The sequence below is a fragment of the Sparassis crispa genome, assembly GCF_003851025.1.
Source record: "Sparassis crispa DNA, contig_000001F, whole genome shotgun sequence".
In the NCBI taxonomy this organism is placed as follows: domain Eukaryota; kingdom Fungi; phylum Basidiomycota; class Agaricomycetes; order Polyporales; family Sparassidaceae; genus Sparassis; species Sparassis crispa.
This window is the reverse complement of record NW_020939748.1, coordinates 2250490-2276662: the sequence shown is the minus strand read 5'-3', so window position 1 is coordinate 2276662 and position 26173 is coordinate 2250490. Positions and strand designations below refer to the sequence as shown.

The following is a 26173-nucleotide window of genomic DNA, read 5'->3' as shown; positions in this document are numbered from 1 at the left end:
GTGTAAGGCCAGTTAAATGAAACCACTTGAAGCGAGTGGCCACTTTGGCGGTGAGATGTTCAACAAATGTAGGGGTGGATATATAAGAGTATGAAAGCCAGATAGTGTGTGCACAAGCTAGTTATAGAGAGTGTGCGGATGTAGGAGAAAGAAAGCGTTCACTTTGAGGAGGGATGCGGAACGCCCATTATGTGCCGCAAGCGGATGAGAACCACGTGTCCGCTACCCGCTCTCTAGCGCCCAAGCCTCGCGCTATCCACTTGCAACCATGTCTAAAGCCTCGCAGCCCGAACTCAAGAAGGTGACCCTATTCTTCCACTGCTCGCAATCGTTATGGCATGACAATACTGAACGTTTCTGTGTCCAATTTAGTTCATGGACAAGAAATTGTTCGTCCATCTCCAGGGAGGTCGCAAAGTCAGCGGGACGTTGCGAGGTTACGACCTTTTCTTGAACCTTGTGATCGACGATGCTCTGGAGGAGACAAATCCGGCACAAAAACATCCCATTGGAACAGTCGTGAGTCCTCGTTAATGCATGCGTCTTTTCTCTGATCGCTGACTGTGCCCTCATCGTTGTGGCATCCCAGGTTATTCGCGGTAACAGCGTAACCTCGATGGAAATCTTGGAGGCAATACGATGAGTGCTGCGACCCGAATATCAGTATTGTTATGTGTCCATCTTTGTATCTGTATTCTGCTTTCCGGTGTATTGATGCGTGCTGTCCAATCATGATCAGATAGCTCATCCAGTTCTGTTGTCCACCGTGACAATTACCTCTCCAAGGTGGAATTGAGAGGCTGTAATTGACCTTCCGGGTTTCCATCATATATACTCTCTGTCACTGTTCGTCACACGTTGAAGGCATGAACTGCCGACAAATTACTACAGTTGACCTGTAAAATTCATGCTAAGTTTCTTGTGCATTGGCTGTGAGGCAAACTGCGGTATGAGAATGGGGAAAGGGCGGAAATGTAGACCCGATCCTGGTGCTCTCCTCTATCCGTTCTCGTTATATAAATTGTCGATTTACACATGTACACTGTTTGAACAAAAACATTCGCATCATGCATAAGATAGGACTCCTCCGAGTTGTAAAAAGCTTCACGTGAGCGTGAAGAACACGATGGTCCGTGCGCACTTCGTCCCCACGATATAATCAGTGGGCAAGGATGATAGCAACTCATACTTACCTTGATGGCACAAGCCCCTTCATCTACCTGGGTTTATGGGCCGTGGGGGCCTCTCATAGCACGGCGACCTTGTCCTCAGGGGGAATCTACAGTTTGTATGGGCTTCGGCTCATGCACCGTCTCAATATTTTCCTGTCCTGCTTTGGCCCTCGGGCTGAGCAGGCCTTTTTTTTTCGCTCCTCCGTTGTCCTAACCCTAACCCATGCCACATTTGATGTCGGAAAAAAACAATGTGCCTTGCAATGGACCTCGCCTGACAACTCCTAATTTGGGTCTTGCAACTGCCCTATTAAGCACGAAAGATTTTTCCGACATTATTACACTATCGGCTTGACACTAAGTAGGGCTTTCAGCTTCTTTTTTGTATCATCCATATTTGTATCCATGTGTAGCAACCTAGCATCCATTCAATGGTGTTAGGCTCGAAACCAGCCGCCTTGTATGTGGGGGAGATAGTATACAACTTGAAGGCGGCTGGAAGCACTCGAGCGCATGAACTTTTCAAACTCCAAATAGCCTTATTGGGATGAGTGAACAGCGACCCGGCTCCGCTGCAACGGCAGGAGACAATCATTCTTGCTCTTGTTTCCGTGCTTCTTCATACACAACGTTGGCCTGTCATTATTCATATGCAATTCACTTCCAATCTGCCTCAAATTTGGCTGAGTAATTGAAGTTGACAAGAGTTCTTTGTTTTCTTTTCAGTGAACATTCATTGGGTGTAGCAAAAATCATAGAAAAATCATCAGAAGATGCAGCTCATTTGCATTTACACAAAGACAGGAGACCAATTGACTTTGTTGGATGTATCATGCACATATGAACAAGTGGATGCCTTCCCGTAGCCGTTTAGAGACATTCTAAAGCTAAATTCGTCTCTAAATCACTCCGGCACGTCGGCCAATTGATCTCCGACGAGCCTGTGAACAAAGTGAGACCTTTCTAAACCTTATATCTGGAAGGGGGGGGTCGACCAGGACCCCCGCGAATTAACTAAGAGCTCCGATCCCGGCGACGACATTTCTCGGGGGTGGCCAACTACCCATTTTCGGGGGTTTGCACACAACCTGGCGGCAGGTCGGCCATTTTCGGGGGTATGTGGCCGCCTAGAATTACGTTCGACGGCCGGCGGAACCAATTTTTCGCTTCCTGCGCGAAACCCAAGCTTTTGTCAACCAAATTACTAAAATTTTCCTCCTAAACCACCACATACTGTATGTCTAAATTCGAGGCCGATCCTCCGCAACCTGAGAGATCCGCCAGCCAACCTCAGTTTCCAGGGGTTCTGGACCTAACCTCAGGTTGGAGGGTTACATTTCGGGGGTGTTTCGCACCTAACTTTCGACGACTTTTTGGCCATTTTCGGGGGTCGAAGATCGAACATTTTGCCTCCGGCGGCCCATTTTTCGGGGATGGGTGCATCGGAGCTCTCAGTGGATTCGCGGGGGTCCTGGTCGACTCCCCCTCTATAGCACCAATCCCGCCGCCTCTCTTCCGCTCCTCCCTCCCCCGCCCCATCGTACATAGCATCGCATTGGTGCATTATAGAGACTGGTTGGTCTCGTACCCCGACGTGAGCGAGTAACGCACCCCACCACCGCCCTCGCTCTGACGTCTGGGGCATTTCAACCGTGACACCCCCCCTTGCTCTTATCAGCCCTAAGCGAGATTATCTGAGCCCGCGCCATCAATCATCCTGCCTTTTCGGGAAGGCACAGAGACTCGATGTCGAGATTCATACTCAACTTTTGGAGGCATTGCCAGCGAGGAGGCCATGTAATCATGCAGAAATATAAAAGTGATGCAATATGAGCTTCCTCGCAAGAGGAATAAGTAGGATTGAGACACCTCTGTGAGAAACCAAGGAAAGTAAGTAGAGTCTGCAGTTAGTTCATGTTTTCTGCGGCCGCAATCCCTCATATAATTCATTAAACTACATGTACGTTGTCAAGATAGTATTTCTATGATAATTACAGAGAATGACTGCTACAACAGTATGTGCACGCGGTGATATCATGGCTCGAAAGTCAGAGGAAGCGTAGAGGAATTGCCGATTTAGGCAGGATGATTGATGGCGCGGGCTCAGATAATCTCGCTTAGGGCTGATAAGAGCAAGGGGGGTCACGGTTGAAATGCCCCAGACGTCAGAGCGAGGGCGGTGGTGGGGTGCGTTACTCGCTCACGTCGGGGTACGAGACCAAGACTGGTCACGAGTCTAGGTGACTGTACTGATATAATGTAATAGTGTTTGTGTATGATAGTAATAGTACTAGTGGAACAAGAAAAGGTTTATGATTCACTCTCAGTTGCATGTATGTCGCTAACTATGGCAAACGGTGGTGTCAAGGAAACACCGCCCGCCTCAAACAAGGACACTCTGTCATCTTCCACGACGACGAGCCTCTGCAACGCGTCGTGTACGGCGAGCTGGTGGCAACAGAAAACAACGTCGTGGTTGTGAAGAAACGAAAACAGCGGCTTCTAAATACGAAGTGTGCACGTGCACTTATTGTACAGGCGCTAGTCGTTCAGCACAAGTAGAGCAGACGCCCCGTCGCTCGCCGACCATACAACGCTCTTTCGTCCTTGAAGCTTAAAGCCTTGGAGGTATTCCCATCCATGCCTGCGAACTCCCGCACCTCCGAGTTCCGTGAAATCCTCAAAGAAAAGCAGAATGAAGCCCCGGAGCCGAAGCGTCGCAAGGTCGCCGAAGGTCAGGACTTTCTAAGCCAGGAGTACCTGGCTGAGGCCTATGTTATTGTATGTGACCTGAAATCAGGGATGTGTATTGCGCTCGCTGATCTATTGCCTTCAGCTGCGTCATATACAGACGCTGAGCAGGATGCTGTCGTCCATCCGGAAGGTCTATCTGAATGTGGACTCTCGTGGCACGCCGTCACTGCTACAGTCCCCGCGAATGATAGATCTCGGAGCAGCAGACCAATCATGGTCAAGTGTTCGACATATCACAAACGAGGAACGGGACCAAATCGACCTGCAGGCCAGGGTCATTCTTTCGCGCTGTGCGGACCGAGTGAAGGGAATGGAGGCTCTTGAAAAGCGTAAGAATGGGTTCTTTGTACTTCACTTGCCTGCAGAATTTCTAACATTTTAGATATGTTGACTAGGACGCGCGGAGCTCGCTGCCAGTCGGAGAAATCCCCTCACGAGACTGCTGCCGGCACGCCTGCGACAAGACGAGTCCACCGCAATGTCTGACTTCGTAGCAGCTCATCATGCCAGCATTACGTGGTACCTCTCTCGGCGGCTGACTGAGGGCAGCCAGGCGCTGAAGGAGATGCAAGAGGAGCGCGTGAAACGGCAGATGGAGCGGACGCGGACGCTAGGTTCTGGTGCGGCGCGGGAGGCGCTGTACATGGACACGATAGAGCTCCCCTCACCTGCAGGATCGTCGTCCAGCAGCGGGAGCTGGCTCGGCGGGGCATCGAATCTCGCCTCAAGCTTCGCTGCATCCATTGCTCCACAGTCGCGCGATGTCGGAAGCTCGACAAATACCATTAAACCCATGCCTTCAACACCGGATGACTTCCTGGAGGAGACGGATGAAGAGGATATCGAGCTCACTGCATCGCAGATCATGCAGTTCGAAACGGAGAATGCGAACATCTTGCAGTCGGTGCAGGACACGTTGGCCTCCGTGCAGCAGGCGGAGTCGCGTTTGATGGAGATCAGCGCGCTTCAGATGGAACTTGTATCTCACCTGACGAAGCAGACGGAACAGACGGAGCAGCTGTACGAGGACGCAATAGCGACTGCAGCCACAGTGGAGAATGGTAACGTGCAGCTGAGGGAGGCAAAGCGGCGTGCTAGAGATAGCAGGAAGTGGGTGTTACTGTTCTTCATTGGAGCTAGTCTGTCTCTACTGTTCTTACACTACTACTGAGGATTTTTATTGGGACAACGCATCGGATCTCAACGTCGCCACAATTAGATATACAATTCTGAAGCTTATGTTCCGTACTTATTAATTCTACAGTAGATATATAGTGCGTTGTATCCATGAAAGGGAAACAGAAGATCTACGTTTCGGAGGACAAGGACGGGGCGTACTCCCCCAGGAGTGGGGCCTCTTCTGCAGCATCGTCAGTGCCTTCGGTGGACAGCTCGTCAACCTCCGGCGTCATTTCTTGGAGACGACGGACTTCTGCTTGCATAGCACGGTATATGATCCTGCCGTGGTTTTCAGATGCATGTCATAATTCCTACCACTTGTACGTACCAGCCAGCAGTTGTCGAGAGAAGAATCCCTCCAACTGAGATAGCCACATTCAGGATCTTGGTGGCTATAAATACCATCGTCAGCGGACTGTGCCTGCAGAGTTTAGCCTTTAGTTCACGTACAAGTGTCCATATGGCTTCGTTGGTCTCCATCAGATAGAGCTGCCAACCGTGAACCGATCAAGACAAATAGTGCAAACTTCGGGAATAGTACGAAGGATGCCAGAAAGAACTGCCATAGCGCAACTGTGTCTACTGACTGGCGAGATTGGTCAATTCAGAGTAATGCTATGCACTCGTAGAAGACTTACAGCGAACATCGCGTGTGCCCAACCCCATGGCGGAAAGGGGGACGCACGGACAAGAGTGATCAGGGGAAGACCCTTTGCACCCTACACAGACGCGGATGTGGGTCGTAATACCGATGAACACGGTGCACAGGACAGACGACGTACAACGACGGTTTCGAGCGCAATCCACTTCTGGTTGGATGCTGACCATCTCCGCAGTCTTTCACGGAATAGCAGCCGCAAGACTGCGAATGCGAAGCAGGCACCCGCTAGAGAACCTCCAGCGGCAATATAGAAGCCCTTCATCCCGTAAGCGTAACCACATAGTGTGACGGTGGTCGTATGCCCCATGACAGGTGGAAATGATTCAATAACTGAGTGCCACTAATAAATCGCGGACACGGTGTGGTTCTTCAGATGGGTCTGGCTCACCCAATAAACCCGCAATGATCAACCAGCCAAATGGCAGTTGATTGATCTTATGTGCCAGGTCGTAGAAAGCTTGGCCTATACGGTCAGGTCCAATGACGACAAATATAGTGGCCAAAGAGACCCAAACGCATATGGTGCCCCATATGAAAAGCTGTCTATGCACAAATGAATTCATGGTGTTAATCGTCGAAGAGGTGACAGGAATTTGGAGACGCGCCTTCCCGTAGATATGCAGCTTGTTATAGCGGCGGTATGCCGTGCCAACATAATATCTGAAGGTAGGCCATGCGACACTGAAACGCTCTGTCGAGGTCATGGTACGTACGAACTGCTAGTGTTCAGGGGGTCGAGGAGGGCACGGTCACGGTCATCCCAGAATGAGATAAGATTAGATAAAGCCTCAGTTTCAACTCCAGCGCTTAACGGCCGCTGGGCTCTCCATGGAAAAGTTCTCAGCTTTCCGGGTAAGTCGACTTTCTCTGCACTACGTAGATTCTCGACTCAGGACGATGTAGGATCCAGGAACAGGCATTCAGGTTTGGTCTGCGAAGCATTAGCTGGTTATAGCTGATGTAGTCTAACTTGAACAGCCTTTCCTGAAACCTGTTCCTCCGTTAGGTTCAGAAACACTCGCATATCTTGCTCTTCCATTTGGTTATGTTGTAGGAGCAATCAGGCTTTCACTGATTGTAGTTCTTGGTCTCTTATATGCCCTAGTTGTCAGAGGTTTCTGTCCAGTGCTCGTGAGTGCGTCTCGTCAAGCCCTGTCGTAGGGGTTGTCTCACCGTAACAGATCGTAGTGCCACCGTTATACAGATTGGTTACTCAATTTTTGACTGCGTTGATATGCCGGCTTGTGTTGCTTCTGATAGGTCTTTGGTGGATACCGGTAGACGTGGTAGCACGAAAACGCGGGTCAGTCTGACCTTCCAGCTATAGTCAATAAACAGCTGTCTAATCTTTCTACGCAGGAGGAGTCAAAAATTATCCGAAGATTGGAATCCGCAAGCAGGAGATATCATTGTCTCGAACTGGGTTTCGTTCGTAGAGATTCTATGGTTAGCCTTCCGGTACGGTCTGAATCTCCTAGACACCATACATTCTTCCATTGATGATCTATCAGATTCAACCCCGTATTTGTGCTCCCGATTCGCTCATCTGCGGACACGACCTCTCCAGCCTCTGAGTCCCTTGCGTCACCTGTTCGTACCCCTGGCCGACGCACCGGTACTGGCTCAGCGGCACTTTCCTTGCCCTCAGCCCGCGCACCTTCGCCACGTGTCCCAATCCGTGGCTTCCGAAGAGCTTCACTACTCTCCATGCTACGTGCGACAGGCCATGTCCCCATTTCTGCTCAGCCTGGCACAGCAGAGCTGGAGAAATTGCTGAGCATGGAAGAAATCAGGAACAAGGCGGATAGGCCGGTTGTAGTTTTCCCCGAGTGCACTACCAGCAACGGCAGAGGCCTTCTCAGATTTGCGGAGATATTCCGAGAGGTGAAGGTTCCCGTGACCAAGTTTAACGTATTCGTGATGTGTGTACGGTAAGTTTCACTTGCATACATGTTACTGTCTCCTTTTTATTAATCGGAAATGTATCCTGCGGTCCATAGGTATGATCCGCCAACTGCCCTGCAGCCTACTTTGACACACTCCATACCCTCCACTGTCATCAATCCGCTCCCGCACCTCCTTACTCTTGCAATGTCCCTTGCTCCTCTCACCGTCTCTATCCGACTCCTCGCACCTTCCGAATCGCCCAGCTCAAGAGCATTCCTCGCCAGCGAGTATGTCACCGGAGAACAACCCGTTGATCTTTTGTCAGAAGCCTGTACGTCCTTAATAGCGCATACTGGGAAAATGAAGAGACTGGGGATGGGATGGGAGGACAAGGTCGCATTTCTTGACTTTTACAACGGGAAGAAAAAATAGAGTCGCTTGGTCTGATGTCTTGTACATGTAGCCCATTGATCCCACTGCTGAGCGCAAGCGGACCGCGGAGATATTGACGATAATTCCACATAAAAGTGGCTCTGCTTGGCAAAGAAAAAATACAACAAGAGGTATACAGTGCGCTTTGAATGTCTGTCGGTGAAAATAATCCTCGGAGGGAGCGAAATAATGGGGTCGATTATTGCTGGTCGGTACAGTTTCTAACTCTTCATGGATACTGTAACGGTTCAGCACCGAATTAGTATAACGACGTCGCATCAGTGGAATTGTCTGCGAACCAGAAACAATTGATGCTTTACGCTTTACGCTTCCGAGGACCCTTCTACAGAGCTTTCCGTCAGGACGTTACGCCAGGCTTCCGTATCAAAATGTTTGTTCAGCCACTCCGCGGCCATCCGATCCACGTCCGTGTCAAATTCGGCCCTTTCAGAATTCGTGTTTCCATGCAGCTCGGACTTTTGGAAGGGCTCCAGCGACACTAGGCATTCACGCGGATCGCGCACGTCATGCTTGTCAGCTGAAAAGTCGGACTTGACGGGGGTGCGCATATTGTGCTGTACACCAGGCCCGGCTGGGATGGCCCTGTTTTCATCGCGAGCATCCGAAAGGATTGGGTGATTACGATACTTTGGATTCTCGCGGTTCTTGGTCCAGCGGACGGGAGAGCGGGAGCGAGAACGACCGCGGCAAGACCGGTCAGACACCGACTTAGGTCGTTCAACTGCGTACCTATCCTGCTACATAACCACAGGTAAAGAGTTCAGTAAACCGATGTGATCGAGATTGACATACATGGAGGGCTACGGTGACAGCATTGCCCAGAAAGATACGTCCACTGAGCTTCTTGACCGCACATTCGGCATCTTTCGGTGTCGTATAATTAATATAGCTGCGACAAGCGGGATGAGATGAGAGTCTCCATGAGGTAAAACACAAAGCCCATACCCCCTGCCCGGGCGATGTCGATCAAGCGCGACAAAGAGCACTTCACCCGCAAGGCGACCAAAGTGCATAAGGTCCTGGCATCGGTAGATGTTAGTCTGGAAAGCATGGCACGAATGACGGGATGCACCTTCCAGGTGGTGTTCGGGTTCATCTTCTCGATCACCACGGGATATCGATCAACACCGTCGTGCCGAGAAGGCGACCTGCATCATGATCTAGCCCATGAGAACAAGGCATTGAAACAGATGGGAAGCGCACTTGGTCCTTATGGCAGGACTTGAGTTGGCCTTGGTATCGCCGCCGCTCTCTTTGCGGTAAGGCCGAGCTATCGAGATCGAGACATCTGACAAGTGCAATCAGACGCCTCACGGGTAAGAGAAGTACGGTGCTTGGAAGGAGCCGCACTCACCGGCGCCCAAGAATTGTCGGTGGGAGAACATCGTGACCACATCCTGCACGCAGGGTCACTGACGGCCTTAGTGCTAAAAGGATAGAGGACAACGCACCTTAGCATCCTACACGTGAAAAGTGCATCAGCATTGCCTGTGAAGGAGAAGAGTGAAAAGTCACCTTCTCCGACGCGAATCTGACAAAACCAAAACCTGTGGCTCGACGAAATCAACCCGTACGCCATTACTGATTAGCCATATACCTACCAGGCCGGATTTTGATCTCTGTGATTTTGCCATAGATCGAGAGATGCTTCACGATAACGATGTAGATGAGTGCCAAATTGATTAATGCGTGGACTGACCCTATGGACTTCGTCCTCTCTGATATCATTTGGAAGGCCTGTTCGGAGTACGCGTCAATGCAAATGTCGCGTCCAACGCGTCTATGGGCCTTACCTCCGAGAAATAACAAGTTTCCAGACATCGTATAAAGGAAGGGAGGATGGGTTAAGTGAGGGGATGACTTCAGGAGAGTGCAAAGGAGAGTGCGGCGGGAGGAAAGGGAACTAATAAATGAACGAAAACGCAGGTGCAACAACTCTGACATACACAGACGGAAGTGGTGAACCTGTCAACATTCGTAGTCCGCGTAAGGCAGGTGCTGCAGATCCCTCCGCCATCAGCCCGCATATTCGATTCAGCTCACCATACACATAGCGCGCGCACAGGTAATCTGTCACATCAATTTCCTAGATACAGCATTCGGGTTCATCTATTGTGTACAGAGGCATTGAACACTATATCCTTCTATTTACAAGCCTGCAAGGAAGCCCAATAATGAGTGGATCGCAAGCGTGAAGAATACGTGTTGACTGACATTCTAAATTCCCTCTGCTAGATTGTGCGGATATATCTTGGTCTACAACTTGGCCCTCAGTGTTACGATTTCCTGGAACGCTCGTCGCAAGTCGTTCTTCAAATCCTACGAGACGCATTATCGTCAGGGATTGGAGTACATAGCTGCGGTGCCAAGATATCACATACTTCTAAATCCTCTACGCCAACGCTTATCCTGATAAGGCGTGGGTCCGCTCCCGGATCAGACTGGATTCGCTGCTCAATGAGTGATTCCACACCGCCGAGACTAGTTGCAGGCTACAGAAAATCTCAGTACCGGAGAAGATCGTTGCATATGCCGCGACTCACTACGAAGTACTTGAGTTTATGCGGGAGAAGTCGCGCATATTCGTCGTTCGTCATCTTCGGAGGAGAGTGGTCAGTATGATCACGACAATAGCATAGAGAGCACTCACGAAGATGGCGAAGGTCGGATTGTAGCCACCTTCCAGCTGGATGCTGGGCTCAAAACCTCGCGCGTCTTTGCCTTGCAAACTTGAATGCCAGACCTTATCGATTACTCCCGTCGGTATGCCATCTGCCGCCTTGCCCTGTGCACGCACTGTTAATACACGGTGTCTAGCCGACGATTATCATGAAATAACATACGCCAGCAGCTTGATTCAGCCACTTGGCGAGGCCAGTAGCAGTCTGCGACTGACGAGGTACACGCAGGTGCAGAGTGCGAAGGGAGCGGAGGAGCAGCCACGACTCCAAGGAACCCATCATCGAACCCAAGAAGGTACGATATTGCCAGAGCTAAAGCAACAGCGGCCATATCAGTACCCTGGGTATGGACTAAACTACGGCTGCTCCCATACCTGTTTCCACTCATCCACAGTAGGAACGATGAGAACTCCGCAGAGAAGATCAGAATGGCCACCGAAATACTTCGTTCCTAGGAGCTGTTCAATACACAAGACATTCAAGTGAGACGCTCAAATCGTTCATACCGCTGTGGAGAACAACATCTGCGCCCCAATTGAACGGATATTGCAGAGGAGGAGGAGCAAACGTGGAATCAACAATCAGACGCCCGCCTGCGGCGTGCACCTGCATGTCGATATGAGTCGAATAGAAGTTATTCTAGCGAGAGTTCATCATGCCTTGTCAGCATAATACTGAATATCTCTATCAAACCAGCAGTCAAAAACCATCTTACGCCTACACGAAAAAATATGCTTACCTGGCTTCACCTGTCGGGTTCAGAGGCGTCTCCAGCCAGCATAGATCACCAGGCTGGAAACTGTCGTCTATGCCGATAATGGGCAATCCCTCGCCTCGGCTCTGCTTGTACACTTGTATGGTGAGATGGCATCCGTGATAACCACCTGTGATGGCGACACGCTTGGGCTTCAGGTGTACTAAGGCCTTCATGCGATTGAACGTTCATCGGTGAATCGGCCTGACAATGATAGATACTCACAGCATATGACGCAGCCAGTCCCGAAGCAAAGGTAATAGCATAACCTCCCTGACAGTAAGTTATTAGAAGCAGGAGCTCGCAAGGCAATAGGACTCACGTTGATTTTGCTGAGGACTTTCTCGGCCCTGCTGCTGACGTTTTGGGTGTAGCGAGAGTACACGTGGTTGATCGGGTTGAGGGGGTCGAAATCGTGGTCATCACTTCCCACCGTTGTGCTGGTGAGCGGCTGCTCAGCACGGAATGCTGTTTGGATGGGTGAGTATCAAGCACGTGTGAATTGCGCTATGGCTTACTGGAAGTTACTGAGATGGAAGGAGCGACTTCAGGACCGTGCAACTGATCATCAGCATGAACAAGGTCTGTTCCACTGAGGCGGGGAATATTGTCGACCTTGAGAGCCATAGGGACAGATCTACGTGACGGGCAAGGGAGAACGGCCGGGTAAACTTAGTTATACATGATACTAGCGCCGGGGTCGCGGTCACGTCGAGAACGTCTCATTCATTGGTTCGAAATAATGCGTATCTGATACGCGTATCAGGTACACGAATGTCGTCACGCGAGAGACTCTCCGCCTGCCTCGCCAGGATTTCACGAGCGTCTGTCCGGTCCCGGATCAGGCCTCCCAGGTTCAGCCTTCCGATGTCCGCGAAATGACTGAGGCCATGTGGTGGTCAACCCCTTGATTTGTCCGTGAAAAACCGGGCATGGGGCTCTCAATAGTCCAAATTTTGTCCGAAATCGGTTCAGAATCCCCCTCAATTGTCAGGGGTCCTCACGCGACGGGGTCACTTTAACGCCTGCGCACGTGGTATAACTCTGTCCAAACTCTATCTGATACGCGTATCAGATACGTATCTCCCAGTTCCGATTTCCAGCTAAATTCAAAACGTTAGACGTTTTGCGACGAAACTCACCTCCCGATTTTTGTTTGTGGCGCAGTGCTTTAGTGCGGAACAAACAGACTTAGGCCGAATTGGGCAACCAGTCAATATGCGGTCAACCCTCCATCATCAGATGCTGGCAACCATGTCACCCCTTGAGAACCATAAACATGTTCCCCAAGCCATGAAAGAGCTCATAAGGATCTTCTCAGCTCTCTCCAGGGCATGCCAGTGCGAGAACTCTCGCACACAGGCTCTCCGGCGAGCGCTTGAGCTTCCGCATTTGGTTTAGGTCGTTTGTCCCACACTAAACTGCTGCTCCGCGAACAAATATCGGGAGGTGAGTTTCGTCGAGAAACGTCTAACGTTTTGAATTTAGCTGTCACTAAATCTGGTTTGATTCTCGTCGTGGTGGGGTGTTCGCTTACATAAGAATAGGAGGTCTGCCTCCTATCCTTACTCGGCTATTGCCGATGGTTTTTTTTTTATCGTGGTGTGGTAACGTTCTTTTCTTCGTTCGATCTTCTTCATGATGAACTTGACATATCTTTTGCCTATGTTTTGTTTTGTTCTCTTCGCGATTCTGGTATTTTGTGCGGTTGTTTCACCGCTTTTCGTTGACGCGCGCTGGTCGCGTCAGAGTAGTGCGGGGGATATCTATCGTCCTCAGCGTGGTGGTGCCCGGCGATCTTGTCATCTGTCGGTTGCCTTTGTGGTATCCTTTCGGGTGGTTTGTGGTAATGCAGAATGTCTTTCTATGGCCCATTTGGTTGAGTATCGCGGGTTGAGTACTGTGGGTGGCTTCCGTGCTATGTTTGAATGGAGTACGTCCTCCATTCTAATTGATATTCCCATTACAGTGCTTACCGCAATTTTGCCTTATCATTCTCTGCTTGAGCTGGCGAAGTTGCATCATGTTCGTCTCGATCATACTTGTAGGTTGGAAGACGTGGTGTCTTATTTACGGACACACTGTTGCAATCCATTTTGCGGGGCATTGTATTGTGTTATAGTGTGTGAATGTGGTGAGCAAAGTATTTCTCCTTCACCTCAGGCCCAGTCGCGTCCGTCGAGCGGTGTTTGTTCTCAAAAAATTGATCTGTCCGAGACTGTTTGAGGTCGAGCCCGTTTTCTGCCCGAACCGCCGCGTGTTGCAGATTTCGCACGATTTGTATCGGATTGGTGTGAGTACACTTCATTTGCTGCTATAAGCGAGGGGGCGTGTGCAGTGTGTGGAGAGCTGGTAGTTCATAGTATGCTGACGTCCATCGATCAGAAAGATATTGATTTGTCACCGTTGGTACGGACAGGTTGCAGGGTCGCTTGTCAGGAGCGCGTCAATGTGTCTTCCGTTGGCCTGGAGTCGGATGATCCTGTTTTATATTTGGAATATCGTGATACTCAGGTCTTGCAGGTATGTGACTGTTGTCTTCATCATCTTCTGAAGCATCGTATGCCATCGCATTCGTTGGCCAATAGATTGTGGCTCGGAGACGTGCCGGTGGTTCTGCAGCGTCTTCAGTTTGTCGAGAAATTGCTGATTGCGTGTTATTGGCATAATTTTTTTGTTGTTCAAGTCGATAAAGGTCAGCGTAAATTATGTGCGAATGCTGTCGCTTTCCCGCAGCCGGTTGCAAGAATGCATAATGTGCTGCCTCCTTTACGTGAAGAGTTCGAGGAGTGTTTGGCCGTGTTGTTCGTCGGGCTGTCCGTTCCTACCATTGATGATGTGAAGCGTACACCTTTATTGGTTAGACACGGAGTTGTGCTGGATGCATTGCATTGGCTATGTCTCAATCATTCGGACTATACTGATGTACAAATTTCATGCAGTAATTTGATGTCATATTCTGAGGATGGTCCTCCCGTGTGTGTGCTTCATCGTAGTATTGATGGCGGAGTACCTGGTGAAGCAATGTCTTCGTACGAGATGGACGAGGAACGCAGAACGGAGAATGGAGTATGTCCTTTCATTGTTCATGGATTGTCCGGTGCCGAGCTGATAAATATGTCTTACAAGGAGAAGATTGCAACTGCGGTAATCAGGGGGAAAGGTATTGGCGTACGGTCACGATGCCGTGCCTGCTACTATGTATCATAACCCTCAACTTTATCCTGGTATGTTCCCTTGGCTTTTTCCATATGGTTTGGGCGGTTTGGAGAATTCAAATATCGTGGTCGGATTGAAACGGCAGCCGCATTTGCATCATCTGTTGTTGTATGCTGATCGTCGGTTTCAGGTGGACGAGTTTTTCCCCTTTATAGTATTCAATCAAAATCAAATTCGGGATTGTAGCAGTGGCGGTTATTTATTGACTGAGAAACGAAATTTTGAAGCTGTGCGGGAGAAAATCATAACGGTCGATGCATCCGCATTGCAGCGGTTGATTGATCGTGGTAAGAATGGTGAGTACGTCCAACCGCAGGATGATGCGGAGAAACAATGTTTCGAGTTGTTGTCGATTATTGACCACGTTGCTGGCCGTGTGCAGAGATCTGCTACTTGTAGGAAATATCAGCGCAATGAGATTAAGTCACTTATCATTGTGAAAGGTGTACCTGTGTTCTTCATCACGTTTGCCCCTGTTGATTTCACGCATCCCATATGTCTTTATTACTGTGGTGAGAAAATTGATTTGCTTACTTCTCATCCTTCGTTGGGAGATGCTGAACATCGACTTCGGTTAATAGCTTGTAGCCCGGTTGCGTGCGCTCGTTTTTTTCATTTGATGGTTAAGTCGTTTGTTGTAAATATTTTGCATGCTGATTCGGGGGAGGATGGTTTGTTTGGTCCCACGGAAGCATATTATGCTCCTGTCGAATCGCAAGGACGACTCACCCTACACCTGCATATGGTTCTCTGGATTGTCAGTTGTCTTAGTCCACAGGAAATTCGTGATAAGGTCCTTTGCGACAGCGAATTTCGGCAACAATTGCTTGGATGGCTGGAGAGTTGCCATACAGGTGATCATTCTATGGGTACGTCCGAGGACATTCAATGTAAGTTGGAGGCTAATAGACGATCTTCATCTATGGATTCTAGTGGGGGGGCTTCCTTCAGTTTTCGTGATCCTACGATGTGTGTTCCGTCTCCTCCTCCACCATTGCTGACGATACAAAGGGAGAATGATTGGTATGCATATGTTCATCAAACTGTAGACGACATAGTGTACATGTCGAATCGGCATGATCCGAACCACAACAGGGGATGTTTATGCGGTCGTGACCGTTATTGTCGAGCCAGGTTTCCTCGAGAGACTTTTGATCAAACAGTTGTAGATCCCGATACAGGTGCTATACATTTCAAGAAGACCAAGCTGTGGATCAATACATATAGTGTAGTATTGTCTTATGTTCTTAGATGTAACACAGATGTCACTTGTTTACTTTCGGGTACTCAGGTTCGCGCTGTGATAGCTTATGTATCCGATTGTTACGCGGCAGCGAAACACGAGCGTCTAGTCGAGTCGTCACGAGACAAGGTCTTAGTCTAAGACACAAGTCCGTTCAAGTGACACTTCTGGCGATGTCCTCGCACTGAAGGTCGATCAGAGTTTGTTCTTATGACTCGTAGTAGCTGTCTGCTACTGACGGTCGATCTCAGTCAAGGGCAAGTGAAAAGCTGGTTTAATGGTAACCAGGTCGAGATGGGGATCCAGCTCGACAAGGTCGTCTACTTATACAAAAGGTATCCGCAGTACTACGCAGTAATGCAAGATCGTTCATTGGCTAGATAAGGTGAAACGATATCTGGGCAAGGTAACAGCGAGGAAATAATATGTGTGAGAAAGCTGAGTAAGGTCGTGAGAGATAATCAGCACTAATGGGGATAACGAGTCGTGTATCAGAACGAGGTAAAGACGAGGCATACATGCACGTCTTGCATGTGTGATAAGAAGAAGGTCCGGAGTTGGATCCGGTGTAACCCCAGACTAGGGGTTCTAGTCATCTGGGTAAAGAATCGGAGGTTGCGCTCCGATGAGTCGCGTGTTGGATCACGTGGTCTGGTAACGTAAAGGGAACAAGAAGAAGAAAAAGAAAAGATGCGCCACAAGTGAGGAGCGTTGTAACATCAGCTCCCGTCTAACGTTTCTTGTCCCACAAGAAATATTGTGATCTTCATCGTCGTCGGGGGCAGTCGCGGACATAATGATCTCCTCCACATCTGTAGCATGTCCGCCGGCTGGTTCGTGATCCTTGTTCGGGGATACGTCCATCCCTGTAGGGATGACTGTGACGCGAAGAAGTGGATGCGGTCGAGAAAGATGGTTGGGATAACGGAGATCGCCCACTGGGTATGTGCGAACGAGGAGGGCGAGGTCGAATGGGAATTGGTTCTGGCGACGAGCGAGGAGTGGATGCGGGTATTCCATTAGTGGTGTATCCGAGGATGTGTCCGATGTCTTCGTCACCATGCTCCCTCCAAATCTCCTGTGCTGTACGAGTGACCGTACTGCGCATTAGTGACCAGACTTGGTCGACTCTGGTTCGGGCTCTACTCGTCCTTTCCTCTGCTGCGATGAGCTCTTGTCTGGCCATCTGCATCCACTCGACCATATCTAATGCTCGTTGCATGGAAACCACTGCTTGTCGATCTTGCGGGTGATTTCGTAAGGCGACGAGGATATCTGTGAAGTCGACAGGAACACGGATAGCCGAGACCAGACGTGTGGCAAATTCTTGTTCGTCCTATGCGTGACTGAGTTCGATAGAAGGTGAGGGCGATGAGGCGCGGATAAAGGGTGTCTGTGCTCGAGAGGGTACTCCATTGACAAGCGTAGGCGATGCGGGTATGCTCATAATTGTGGAGGCGACTTCAGCGAGTATATTGTGAACAAGGTCGTCTATAGCGGAAGTGGGCATTGATGATATATCGTCTTCTCCTCCTTTTATACCTTTCGGTCGTTAAGGGGATCGCGGTTATCTGTGATGTGAAATAGAATGTCGTGGATCTGGGTAATAATCAAATAGATGAAAATCCATTGGATGATAAAGAGTATTCCCACAGAGATAAGAGCTGCCTGATCAGTTCCAGGCATCGTTCTGATCACCCCAGCCGTTAGCGTGTGGGCTGTCTCGCGTGAAGAGTGTGTGTTCGACAAGTCGTCTGATAAGGATTCGGTGGATGATCCAAAGAAAAGTGAGGGTTGTGCAGTGGAGGACGATTAGGAAGATGATGAGGAAAACTGTCGTGGTAGTCATTCCGGGTTTCTTCTTCTCTACTGGATTCTCCTGGTCCTTTTATATGCATCGAGGATTCGCTTGGCATTCTGTAAATTGTGGGTAGGTTCCCACGAGTTTTCTGCTGAAGAATATCCTTTCCACTTGACTAAGTACCTCAGATGACCTCGGTACATCTTGTGATTCAGGATGGCTTCGACTTCGTACTCTTCTTCATTATCAACGACATCAGGTGGTGGGTTCACGTAATTCGGACCATGTATGTCATTTTCGCGATAAGGAGATAGAAGGGCGGCGTGGAATATGGAATGAACTCGCCAGGTCTTCGGGAGTTTGAGACGATAGTTGGCTGGTCCGATGACTTCGACAATTTCGAATGGCCCCTCACGCTTTGGTGCTATCTTGCGCGAGGCGTAATTGACCTTCAGGTTCCTCGAGTCTAGCCAGACCTTCTGTCCTAGTGTAAACTTCGGCGATCCTTGTCTGACTCGGTCCGCCATCTGTTGTCGGGCTAACTCGTGCATGGCTAGTGCTTCTAATCTTATCTTCTGCAACATGTCAAGCCTGGATTCAACCGATGGAATGTTCATGGTCGGAAATACGGAAGGGAGTCCACGTGGTTCGTATCCCATCATGATGCAGAATGGGCTCATTTTCCGTGCCGAGTGTTCCCTTGTGTTATGACAAAACTCGAGGTCTGGCAGGCGGTCGGCCCATGTTTCAGGGTTGTTTCCGCAATAGAGTCAAAGATAGATTTCCAGCTCCTGGTTGACTCGCTCTGTTTCTCCATCCGTCTGAGGGTGATAAGCTGTGCTCATTGATGATCTGATCTGGAGTAGTCGATTTAACTCTTGGAAGACCTTGGATGCGTATTGAGGTCCTCTATCCAAGATGATTCGGTCGGATAATCCAAATCGCGAGTATACTTTGTCATGAAAAATCTTGGCCGTTCCTTCGGCTGTGATCATTTTGAGGCAGGGCATAAGAATCACCCCCTTCGTAAGGTCATGGTCTACTACGACCATAATTGAATCAAAACCGTTGGAAACGGGGAGGTCGGTAATAAAATCGGTGGTGCAACAGGAAAATGGTAATGCGTGTGGGTCGGCAAGAATTGGTTCCAAAGGAATATGAGTTGGATGAGTATTCGGTTTCATTTGTTGACAGGCGGCACAGCCTTTAACATAATTGTAGACAAATGTATACATGCCGGGCCACCAGAATTCACGACGTAACAGTTCAAGAGTATTGAACTTTCCAGGGTGACCCATGGCAGGGGAGTCGTGATGTAGTCGAACAAGGTCACGATGAAGAGTTTCGGATGGTGGAACGTAAATCTTTCCCTTGTAGAGGATGACACCATCGCGAACTTCCCAGTCGGAAAGCGATGATTTCATGGGGAATGGCCCTTTGTGCGCAATCGCTTCGAGGGCTTCGTGAATAATGAGGTCTTTTGCTGCGTGATTCCTGATTTCGTCGAATAGTGTCGGGGAAATGGATCGCACGAATAGTGCATTGGGTAAAAGAATGCGATCTTCATTGTCACTTTCACTGTCATCGAGTCCATTACGACGAGAGAGCGCATCAGATTGAATCATCTGAGTGCCAGGGACATGGATGAGGTGAAGATCAAATTGTGATAATTTGAGACTCCATCGTGCTTGTCGGCGGTTTAACTTCTGAGCTGTACGGAAGTACGTGAGGTTCTTGTGATCACTGCGAACTTCGACGGGATGGGGAGAGCCTTCAAGATAATGGCGCCATTCAGTGAGGGCTCGAATGATTCCGAGGAGTTCGCGGTCATAGATTTCGTAGTTCCGTTCAGCTGGATTGAGCGTCTGTGAAATGTAGGCACAAGGATGGAGGTCTCCATTGATATCGGCTTGACGTAAAACTGCACCTGTAGCAAACTTGGAAGCGTCGGATTCAACAATAAAGGGTTTTGCCTTGTCAGGCAGTAACAGTACTGGGGCGGTACTGAATCGTTGCTTCAATGTGTCGAAAGCTGTCTGACATTCTGTTGTCCATTCAAAAGGTGGAGATCCAGCGGCAGTGCGCGTAAGATTCGTCAATGGTTTGGCAATATCCGAGAAGTTGGCAATAAACTTCCGATAGAAGTTTCCAAACCCTAGGAAAGAGCGAACACCTTTTACCGTGCTTGGTTCAGGCCATTCTGCAATTCCTTTAAGTTTGATAGGGTCCATGCCAATGTAGTTTTCTCGAATGATCATGCCTAGGAATTCGACTTCTTTAATATCAAAGAAACACTTTTCCGGTTTAAGGAATAAGTCGTTGTCTTTGAGTCGTTGGAGTACGCATCGGGTTTGAACATGATGTTCTTCCAAATCGTTTGAGAAGATGAGGATATCATCCATGTAAATGACTATCCATCCCTCATCGATCATGTCCTTGAAGAGTGCATTCATCATCATTTGGAAAGTCGCCGGGGAGTTGCAGAGTCCAAAGAACATGACCATAGGTTCGAAAAGTCCGTGATTTGTCTTAAATGCGCCCTTCCATTGGTCACCATCTTTGATTCTGACATTGTTATATCCGGAGCGTAAATCCATTTTCGTAAAGATTGATGCGCCTTTGAATTGATCCATAAGGTCAGAAATGAGCGGGAGAGGATAGGTGTTCTTCACCGTCCCTTCATTCAGGTATCGGTAATCCTGGCAGGGACGTAGTGCTCCGTCTTTCTTTCCTACGAAGAAAAATGGTGAAGCCATGGGAGATTTCGACGGTCGGATGTATCCTTTTCGCAGATTTTCTTCCAGGAAGTCATCCATCGCTCCTTGTTCTTTGAGCGATAACGGATAGACTTTACAGTCGCGTGGAATAAAATCGGGTTTCAAGTCAATGGCGTGGTCCCAAGGCCTGGTTTCTGGAAAGCGTTCAGCTGCTTTCTTTTCAAAGATGGACTTCAAATCGTGGAGGTAGTTGGGGACCAACTCCTCGACAGTTTTGGGTTTGTCTACAGCTGATGCTTCCTTGTGTGCCTGTTGTGCCAATTCTTGTGATTTACCAGATGGTTTGTAAAAGACCGTATTCTGTGCGTTACAGAATAATGGGGATCGGGTACTGTGTGTCATTCTTCCAATGGCGGGGCCTCTTCGTATGGTGAAGACTGCAGTTTCAGTCTCTTCATTCGTCAAAGGTGACTCCTTCCTGATGGGTTCAAATATCCCAATAACTGGCTCTCCTGCGATATAGGATATAACTAGATCGTCGTCATCGAGCTGATCCATAGGGGGTTCTGATGGTGGGTCATCTGGTTCGGTATCATTCCGTACTGCGGGTAACTCGCCACGCTCAGTGTTATCGGCCATGATTTCTCTGATAGATTCCGAATGCCCAAACGAGGTAGGGGAAGTTTCGGTGGTGATTAACTCTGGGAGTCCATCTTCCTTGAAAATCGAAACTTCTTCATCTGGTGCATCTTTGACGGTGGGTTTCGGTGGCCATTTGGCGTCTTTACCAAACCAAAAGTCACCGGTTTCCCAGTTGATCATCGGATTGAGGCGTTTAAGCCACGGCATGCCGAGAAGTATGTTTTCTTTGCCAATGCCGGTCAAGAGGAAGCGAGTAAGCGTCTTCCTTCCTCCGATTTTCATCATCTTCCAGGTACAATGAGTAATGGTACCCATTTGATTTGGTGTGCCATCTGCATTCATGACTGTAATCGGTTTCGGTAATTCCCATCTGATGAAATTGTTTTCTTCCGCAAAACGAATGTTCATAAACGTTTCGGCTGCACCGGAATCGATCAAGGCTTCTGTTGTAACGTCTTCCTTCTCTCCCAACGAAATATTCACAGTGATTGAATTTCCGCTAGTGTTACAAATAACGAGGGGAGATACGGTAAGATGCGACGGTCCATGCATTACTAGTGGCCGTCGTCTCAAAAACCCAATTGGGTTCGTTCTTCATCAGTCATGTCGTTGAAGACATTTCGCACATAGGCGATCTGTTCCTCTCTGGTTTCTTCCTTCGACGTCTCCTTCTTCTGTGCGAGGTCTTCTCGCATCTTCTTGATCCATGTGATCGTGTCTGTGTCTAACCCGGGCTGTATCGTTCTAGCACGGGTGAAACTTCCAGACTGGGGGTGGAATTGTCTGTCGTTGGCTATATGGCCCTTCTTTCCGCATAGGAAACATAATCCTTCTTTCATTCTCTTCTGTCGCTCGTCCGGGGATAAGCGCGAAATATTGACATGATCAATATCCATCGCGTTTGGATCCTTTGCAGAAGCCAAGTAGTAGGGACGATGGACAGATCGGCCCTTTCCTCGCGTCGTCGTAGTGGCTCCTCGCTTGAAGATCTGAGCAGATCTCCATTGGTTATCAAACCGCGAGGCGTATTCATACCACTTGTCAAGTGTCTTGGGCATGCTTTCCATCCCATATATCCTTTGTCGGAGTGGGTCGTTAAGTCCCCACTTGAAATACTCGATATTTCCGGCATCTTCTAATTTCGCCTTGGATTCAATCGATCGGAATTCGGCAATGTAGTCGTCCGCAGTACGAGTTCCTTGCTTGATGTTACGCAGCAAGGTATGAGCGGTTTCTTCAATATTTTCATCGCCAAATGCTTTGTTCACACTCGCAATGAAGTCTCTCCAACTCCCATAAGAAAGGAAGTCGTCATTGGTGAGTTCCGTTTCTATGAAGCTCTGTGCCCATGATCCTGCTGTTCCTCCTTGCATGTGCGATAGCACGAATGCGATCTTCTGATTGTCCTCCTGGTAGACATGGCTATTTCCGGCCATGTAGTTCTTGCATTGGTTTATAAATTCCCTAAGCTTCGAACGGTCTGAACCGTTGAAGATCTCGGGTTTTCTAAAACCAAGTTCCTTCTGGCTGACATGGTGATGTCCTTCATCCATGGTAACTGTAGCCATCGGTGGTATGTAATCGGATATGATTGGTGCAAGAATCGGTTGGGGTACGGGATCCTGGACAGGGAGGTTCCAAGGGGCGTCTGGTCTTTCTCCTGGATAAGAGCTAGGTATGCTGCTGTCTGCGATGTGTGATAGTACGAGCCCTCCAACGTTATGGGGTAGGCCTGCTTCGTAGTCACCACTTGGGTGATCAATGTGTTGATCTGGTCTGATGAGTAAAGGTCGTCCGTTTAAAACGTGTACGTTCCTCTGTGCGTCCCACTCTGCCTGAGATGGGAGGAGATCGATGTATTGCTTGGGAAGAGCAGTCGGGTTGATAAAGTTCAAATCCAGCATGGATAAATTCCCCTGTGTGGCCTACGTCTACACGTAGACTGCACACCGTCCTTAACTAAGTGGGTTCGTTCGTCGTCGGCTAACAAGCCCGTAGAGTGTCTTCTGCCTTCAAACTGATACACCTATTTGCTGATTGCTCGAGTGATTACCTCAGCCTCCTCGGCCTATTGGTCTCTCGGACAGACCCCTCTCCGAAGATGAGTGATCAGTCTATCCCTTCAGCTACCTCAATTACAGAGTAATCTCAAACGGTGCTTTAGCAATCGAATCGGGTGTATCGTTCAGTCTTCAAGGTTCGGTCCGGTCGGTAGTTCGTTGTTAGACTCTAGGAAGTCACAGAGAGTAATAAGATCTTGACCTAATGTTACGCGGCAGCGAAACACGAGCGTCAAGTCGAGTTGTCACGAGACAAGGTCTTAGTCTAAGACACAAGTCCGTTCAAGTGACACTTCTGGCGATGTCCTCGCACTGAAGGTCGGTCAGAGTTCGTTCTTATGACTCGTAGTAGCTGTCTGCTACTAACGGTCAATTTCAGTCAAAGGCAAGTGAAAAGCTGGTTTAATGGTAACCAGGTCGAGATGGGGATCCAGCTCGACAAGGTCGTCTATTTATACAAAAGGTATCTGCAGTACTACGCAGTAATGCGGGATCGTTCATTGGCTAGATAAGGTGAAACGATATCTGGGCAGGGTAACGGCGAGGAAATAATATGTATGAGAAAGCTGAGTAAGGTCGTGAGAGATAATCAGTACTAATGGGGATAACGAGTCGTGTATCAGAACGAGGTAAAGATGAGGCATACATGCACGTCTTGCATGTGTGATAAGAAGAAGGTCCGGAGTTGGATTCGGTGTAACCCCAGACTAGGGGTTCTAGTCATCTGGGTAAAGAATCGGAGGTTGCGCTCCGATGAGTCGCGTGTTGGATCACGTGGTCTGGTAACGTAAAGGGAACAAGGAGAAGAAAAAGAAAAGATGCGCCACAAGTGAGGAGCGTTGTAACACAGCAACCATATCGAAATGGATATCGAGGGGTAAAGCATCAATAGAATATTGATTGCTAGAAGGGTTGCAAAATAATACGAAGCCTTGGATGAGTCTATAAATTGACATAGTTGGTCAGTTGTTAGTGGTGAAGGATCGAGGTATGCTTCTGTCGCAATGATGTTGGTTTCGACGGGTAGAATCATATTATGTATGAGGCGAGTTATTCGAGGATCAATGCCCTCCATATCAAGAAAAAAGGATAGGGAATGAAACCCGAGTAGATGGTACGAAAGAAATGAGACCAATCATGGTTTCGGCGGAAATAACAAACGTGGCAGACAGCAGACATCTAGACCATGATCGTCGGAAGCAGAGTGGAGTGTTGGGCTTACCAATGGGATCTTCCGCACCACAGCTAAATCCCATATGCCATCGGGCTTGTACGTGCGATGAAATATAAAACGCGGATATAGGGAGGAATGCACGTGTGTTGAATATCACTTCTACAATAGCCTCCACAGGAGTGGTGTCATCAGCGACCGTCTGTTCAATGTCACTCATACAGCGTGAGTCTTATGCATAATGACTTTGAATCGTACACATACTGATAAATCATCTTGATACAGACGCCAGCGGAAAACTGGCGCGCGATCTTTTCCCAGATTATTTGCCTCGTTACGATTCAAACATGCCAGATATGACTCGGCAGACATTGGCACCTTGGCGAGTAGTCCCATTGACATTGGAGCAATTGTTTGAGTGGGCATATGTCGAATCGGAAGAGGACGACGCCGGCCATCCTAAGCATGTGTTGTTGTATTGCCCCTCGGTGTTCGAGGCGAGTAGCGATAGCATCAATATGTCGGTCACAATTCGTTTGCAAGGTTTTTTGGGTCAATTCAATCTAGGCGCAGTTGGAAATTGGACGAGGTGAGCGATTGTAAGGGATAGGCAGTTCGACTGAAAAATCTATATGCATCATAGGCAGGAGAAAGACGCGCCGAGAGCGGTACAGACGTTGGCATTACATCTGAACAATGCCACAGCTGCATTCGATGCTCAAGTGGAAGCGATGCGAGGCATTAGGGAACTTATTTTGCGGAGTCTCAGAGTGTATACAGGAAAGGACCATCGATTGAAATTGTCTGCGATAAAGCTGGAACGGCGGGTGTTCACACAGGTGAGTTGACTCGGAGAGAGTAGGACCTTGAATCTTACCTCTTCACGTAGTTGGCTTCTGGGCATGAAGATGTTAAGTGTGCGTTGCAAAAGTCAGACCGTTGGTATATGGCTGCGAAGAAAATCGATCATCGCTGGAGGGTCGCGCATCGTATTATGACAGCATACCTCGACAAAGAAGGGCATCGAATTTTATGCTCTCTGATGATATTGAACCATGGGGATTTCGTGGACGTATCTGCTTCCATTGAGGTAGTGCGATTCTGTACCGGTGATCATAAGGAGATGCAGGTTCGATTCACAATGTGTGAAGTTCTTCGTTTGGCGACGAAGAATGAATGTGAGGTGAGCCTATGTCAGAGGATGGTAAGATTGTACATAGGTTTGACAAAATCCGAAGCAGGCAATCCAGACTAGGTCTGTCAATTATGGAGACAAGCCATTAGGGACGATTTATGCCCCATCGGGATTGGGCCTTTCAGAATCGACTGTTCACTTCACAGAGGTTGCGGTGAATGCAAGCACGCAAGGTATGGTTTTGTGGCAAAGTGAATGGACAGAACGGGCTGAATCTATAGATCAGCAGATAATCTTTCCTGCCATAATGAAAACAAGGATACGGAGAAGGGGGACGCTATGATGACGGATTTCGAGGATTCGTATGAAGATACGAGCGACCGTGGCGGTGAGATCGGTGAATTTTTCGGATAACTAGGTCAAACTGCGATATTGTACATTATCATTCTGTACTTGTATTTGTATGTCAAAAAATAAAGTATGTTTACGATGAATAGGGATGCGGTCACGAGCATCTCGATATATTCACGGCTATTGATTGTCTTCGAGTACATCATCATAGTTCTCATAAGTATCCATCATAATAAACGTCCATCTACTAGACTGGTGACACGCAATGCAGAGGGAATCACATGGAGGACCAA

The 26173-nt window shown here is 48.7% G+C and overlaps 11 protein-coding genes across 11 annotated transcripts; 4 read left to right on the top strand and 7 right to left on the bottom strand.

The window, feature by feature from the left end:
• Nucleotides 1-268: 268 nt before the first annotated feature.
• SCP_0207810 (Small nuclear ribonucleoprotein) lies at nt 269-643 on the top strand (the record flags this gene model as incomplete). Its single annotated transcript, XM_027754693.1, has 3 exons — nt 269-301; nt 373-519; nt 590-643. 3 exons carry the CDS (start codon nt 269-271, stop codon nt 641-643), a joined length of 234 nt encoding a protein of 77 aa, XP_027610494.1.
• Nucleotides 644-3812: 3169 nt separating this feature from the next.
• Nucleotides 3813-5097, top strand: SCP_0207800 (hypothetical protein; the record flags this gene model as incomplete). Its single annotated transcript, XM_027754692.1, has 3 exons — nt 3813-3953; nt 4009-4255; nt 4322-5097. The coding sequence occupies 3 exons, from the start codon at nt 3813-3815 to the stop codon at nt 5095-5097; spliced, it is 1164 nt and encodes a 387-aa protein (XP_027610493.1).
• A 136-nt stretch (nt 5098-5233) lies between these two features.
• On the bottom strand, nt 5234-6470 carry SCP_0207790 (Golgi apparatus membrane protein; the record flags this gene model as incomplete). Its single annotated transcript, XM_027754691.1, has 7 exons — nt 5234-5384; nt 5434-5497; nt 5556-5691; nt 5744-5824; nt 5888-6096; nt 6155-6305; nt 6372-6470. 7 exons carry the CDS (start codon nt 6468-6470, stop codon nt 5234-5236), a joined length of 891 nt encoding a protein of 296 aa, XP_027610492.1.
• Nucleotides 6471-6594: 124 nt separating this feature from the next.
• On the top strand, nt 6595-8085 carry SCP_0207780 (hypothetical protein; the record flags this gene model as incomplete). Its single annotated transcript, XM_027754690.1, has 7 exons — nt 6595-6618; nt 6670-6690; nt 6745-6897; nt 6948-7069; nt 7126-7224; nt 7278-7697; nt 7767-8085. 7 exons carry the CDS (start codon nt 6595-6597, stop codon nt 8083-8085), a joined length of 1158 nt encoding a protein of 385 aa, XP_027610491.1.
• Nucleotides 8086-8408: 323 nt separating this feature from the next.
• On the bottom strand, nt 8409-9927 carry SCP_0207770 (hypothetical protein; the record flags this gene model as incomplete). Its single annotated transcript, XM_027754689.1, has 11 exons — nt 8409-8843; nt 8899-8995; nt 9052-9125; nt 9179-9254; nt 9310-9394; nt 9461-9503; nt 9558-9566; nt 9622-9653; nt 9708-9753; nt 9806-9843; nt 9900-9927. The coding sequence occupies 11 exons, from the start codon at nt 9925-9927 to the stop codon at nt 8409-8411; spliced, it is 963 nt and encodes a 320-aa protein (XP_027610490.1).
• A 435-nt stretch (nt 9928-10362) lies between these two features.
• SCP_0207760 (Uncharacterized trans-sulfuration enzyme) lies at nt 10363-12168 on the bottom strand (the record flags this gene model as incomplete). The annotated part of the gene is made up of 12 exons (XM_027754688.1): nt 10363-10425; nt 10488-10598; nt 10650-10703; nt 10757-10891; nt 10950-11099; nt 11162-11238; nt 11294-11393; nt 11447-11471; nt 11527-11711; nt 11767-11814; nt 11864-12009; nt 12060-12168. 12 exons carry the CDS (start codon nt 12166-12168, stop codon nt 10363-10365), a joined length of 1203 nt encoding a protein of 400 aa, XP_027610489.1.
• A 627-nt stretch (nt 12169-12795) lies between these two features.
• SCP_0207750 (hypothetical protein) lies at nt 12796-15531 on the top strand (the record flags this gene model as incomplete). Its single annotated transcript, XM_027754687.1, has 2 exons — nt 12796-12936; nt 15523-15531. The coding sequence occupies 2 exons, from the start codon at nt 12796-12798 to the stop codon at nt 15529-15531; spliced, it is 150 nt and encodes a 49-aa protein (XP_027610488.1).
• A 1114-nt stretch (nt 15532-16645) lies between these two features.
• Nucleotides 16646-17023, bottom strand: SCP_0207740 (hypothetical protein; the record flags this gene model as incomplete). The annotated part of the gene is made up of 1 exon (XM_027754686.1): nt 16646-17023. The coding sequence occupies one exon, from the start codon at nt 17021-17023 to the stop codon at nt 16646-16648; it is 378 nt and encodes a 125-aa protein (XP_027610487.1).
• An 846-nt stretch (nt 17024-17869) lies between these two features.
• On the bottom strand, nt 17870-18355 carry SCP_0207730 (hypothetical protein; the record flags this gene model as incomplete). Its single annotated transcript, XM_027754685.1, has 1 exon — nt 17870-18355. The coding sequence occupies one exon, from the start codon at nt 18353-18355 to the stop codon at nt 17870-17872; it is 486 nt and encodes a 161-aa protein (XP_027610486.1).
• A 219-nt stretch (nt 18356-18574) lies between these two features.
• SCP_0207720 (Transposon Tf2-9 polyprotein) lies at nt 18575-21505 on the bottom strand (the record flags this gene model as incomplete). Its single annotated transcript, XM_027754684.1, has 1 exon — nt 18575-21505. The coding sequence occupies one exon, from the start codon at nt 21503-21505 to the stop codon at nt 18575-18577; it is 2931 nt and encodes a 976-aa protein (XP_027610485.1).
• A 227-nt stretch (nt 21506-21732) lies between these two features.
• Nucleotides 21733-23067, bottom strand: SCP_0207710 (hypothetical protein; the record flags this gene model as incomplete). Its single annotated transcript, XM_027754683.1, has 1 exon — nt 21733-23067. One exon carries the CDS (start codon nt 23065-23067, stop codon nt 21733-21735), a length of 1335 nt encoding a protein of 444 aa, XP_027610484.1.
• Between the last annotated feature and the right edge of the window lie 3106 nt (nt 23068-26173).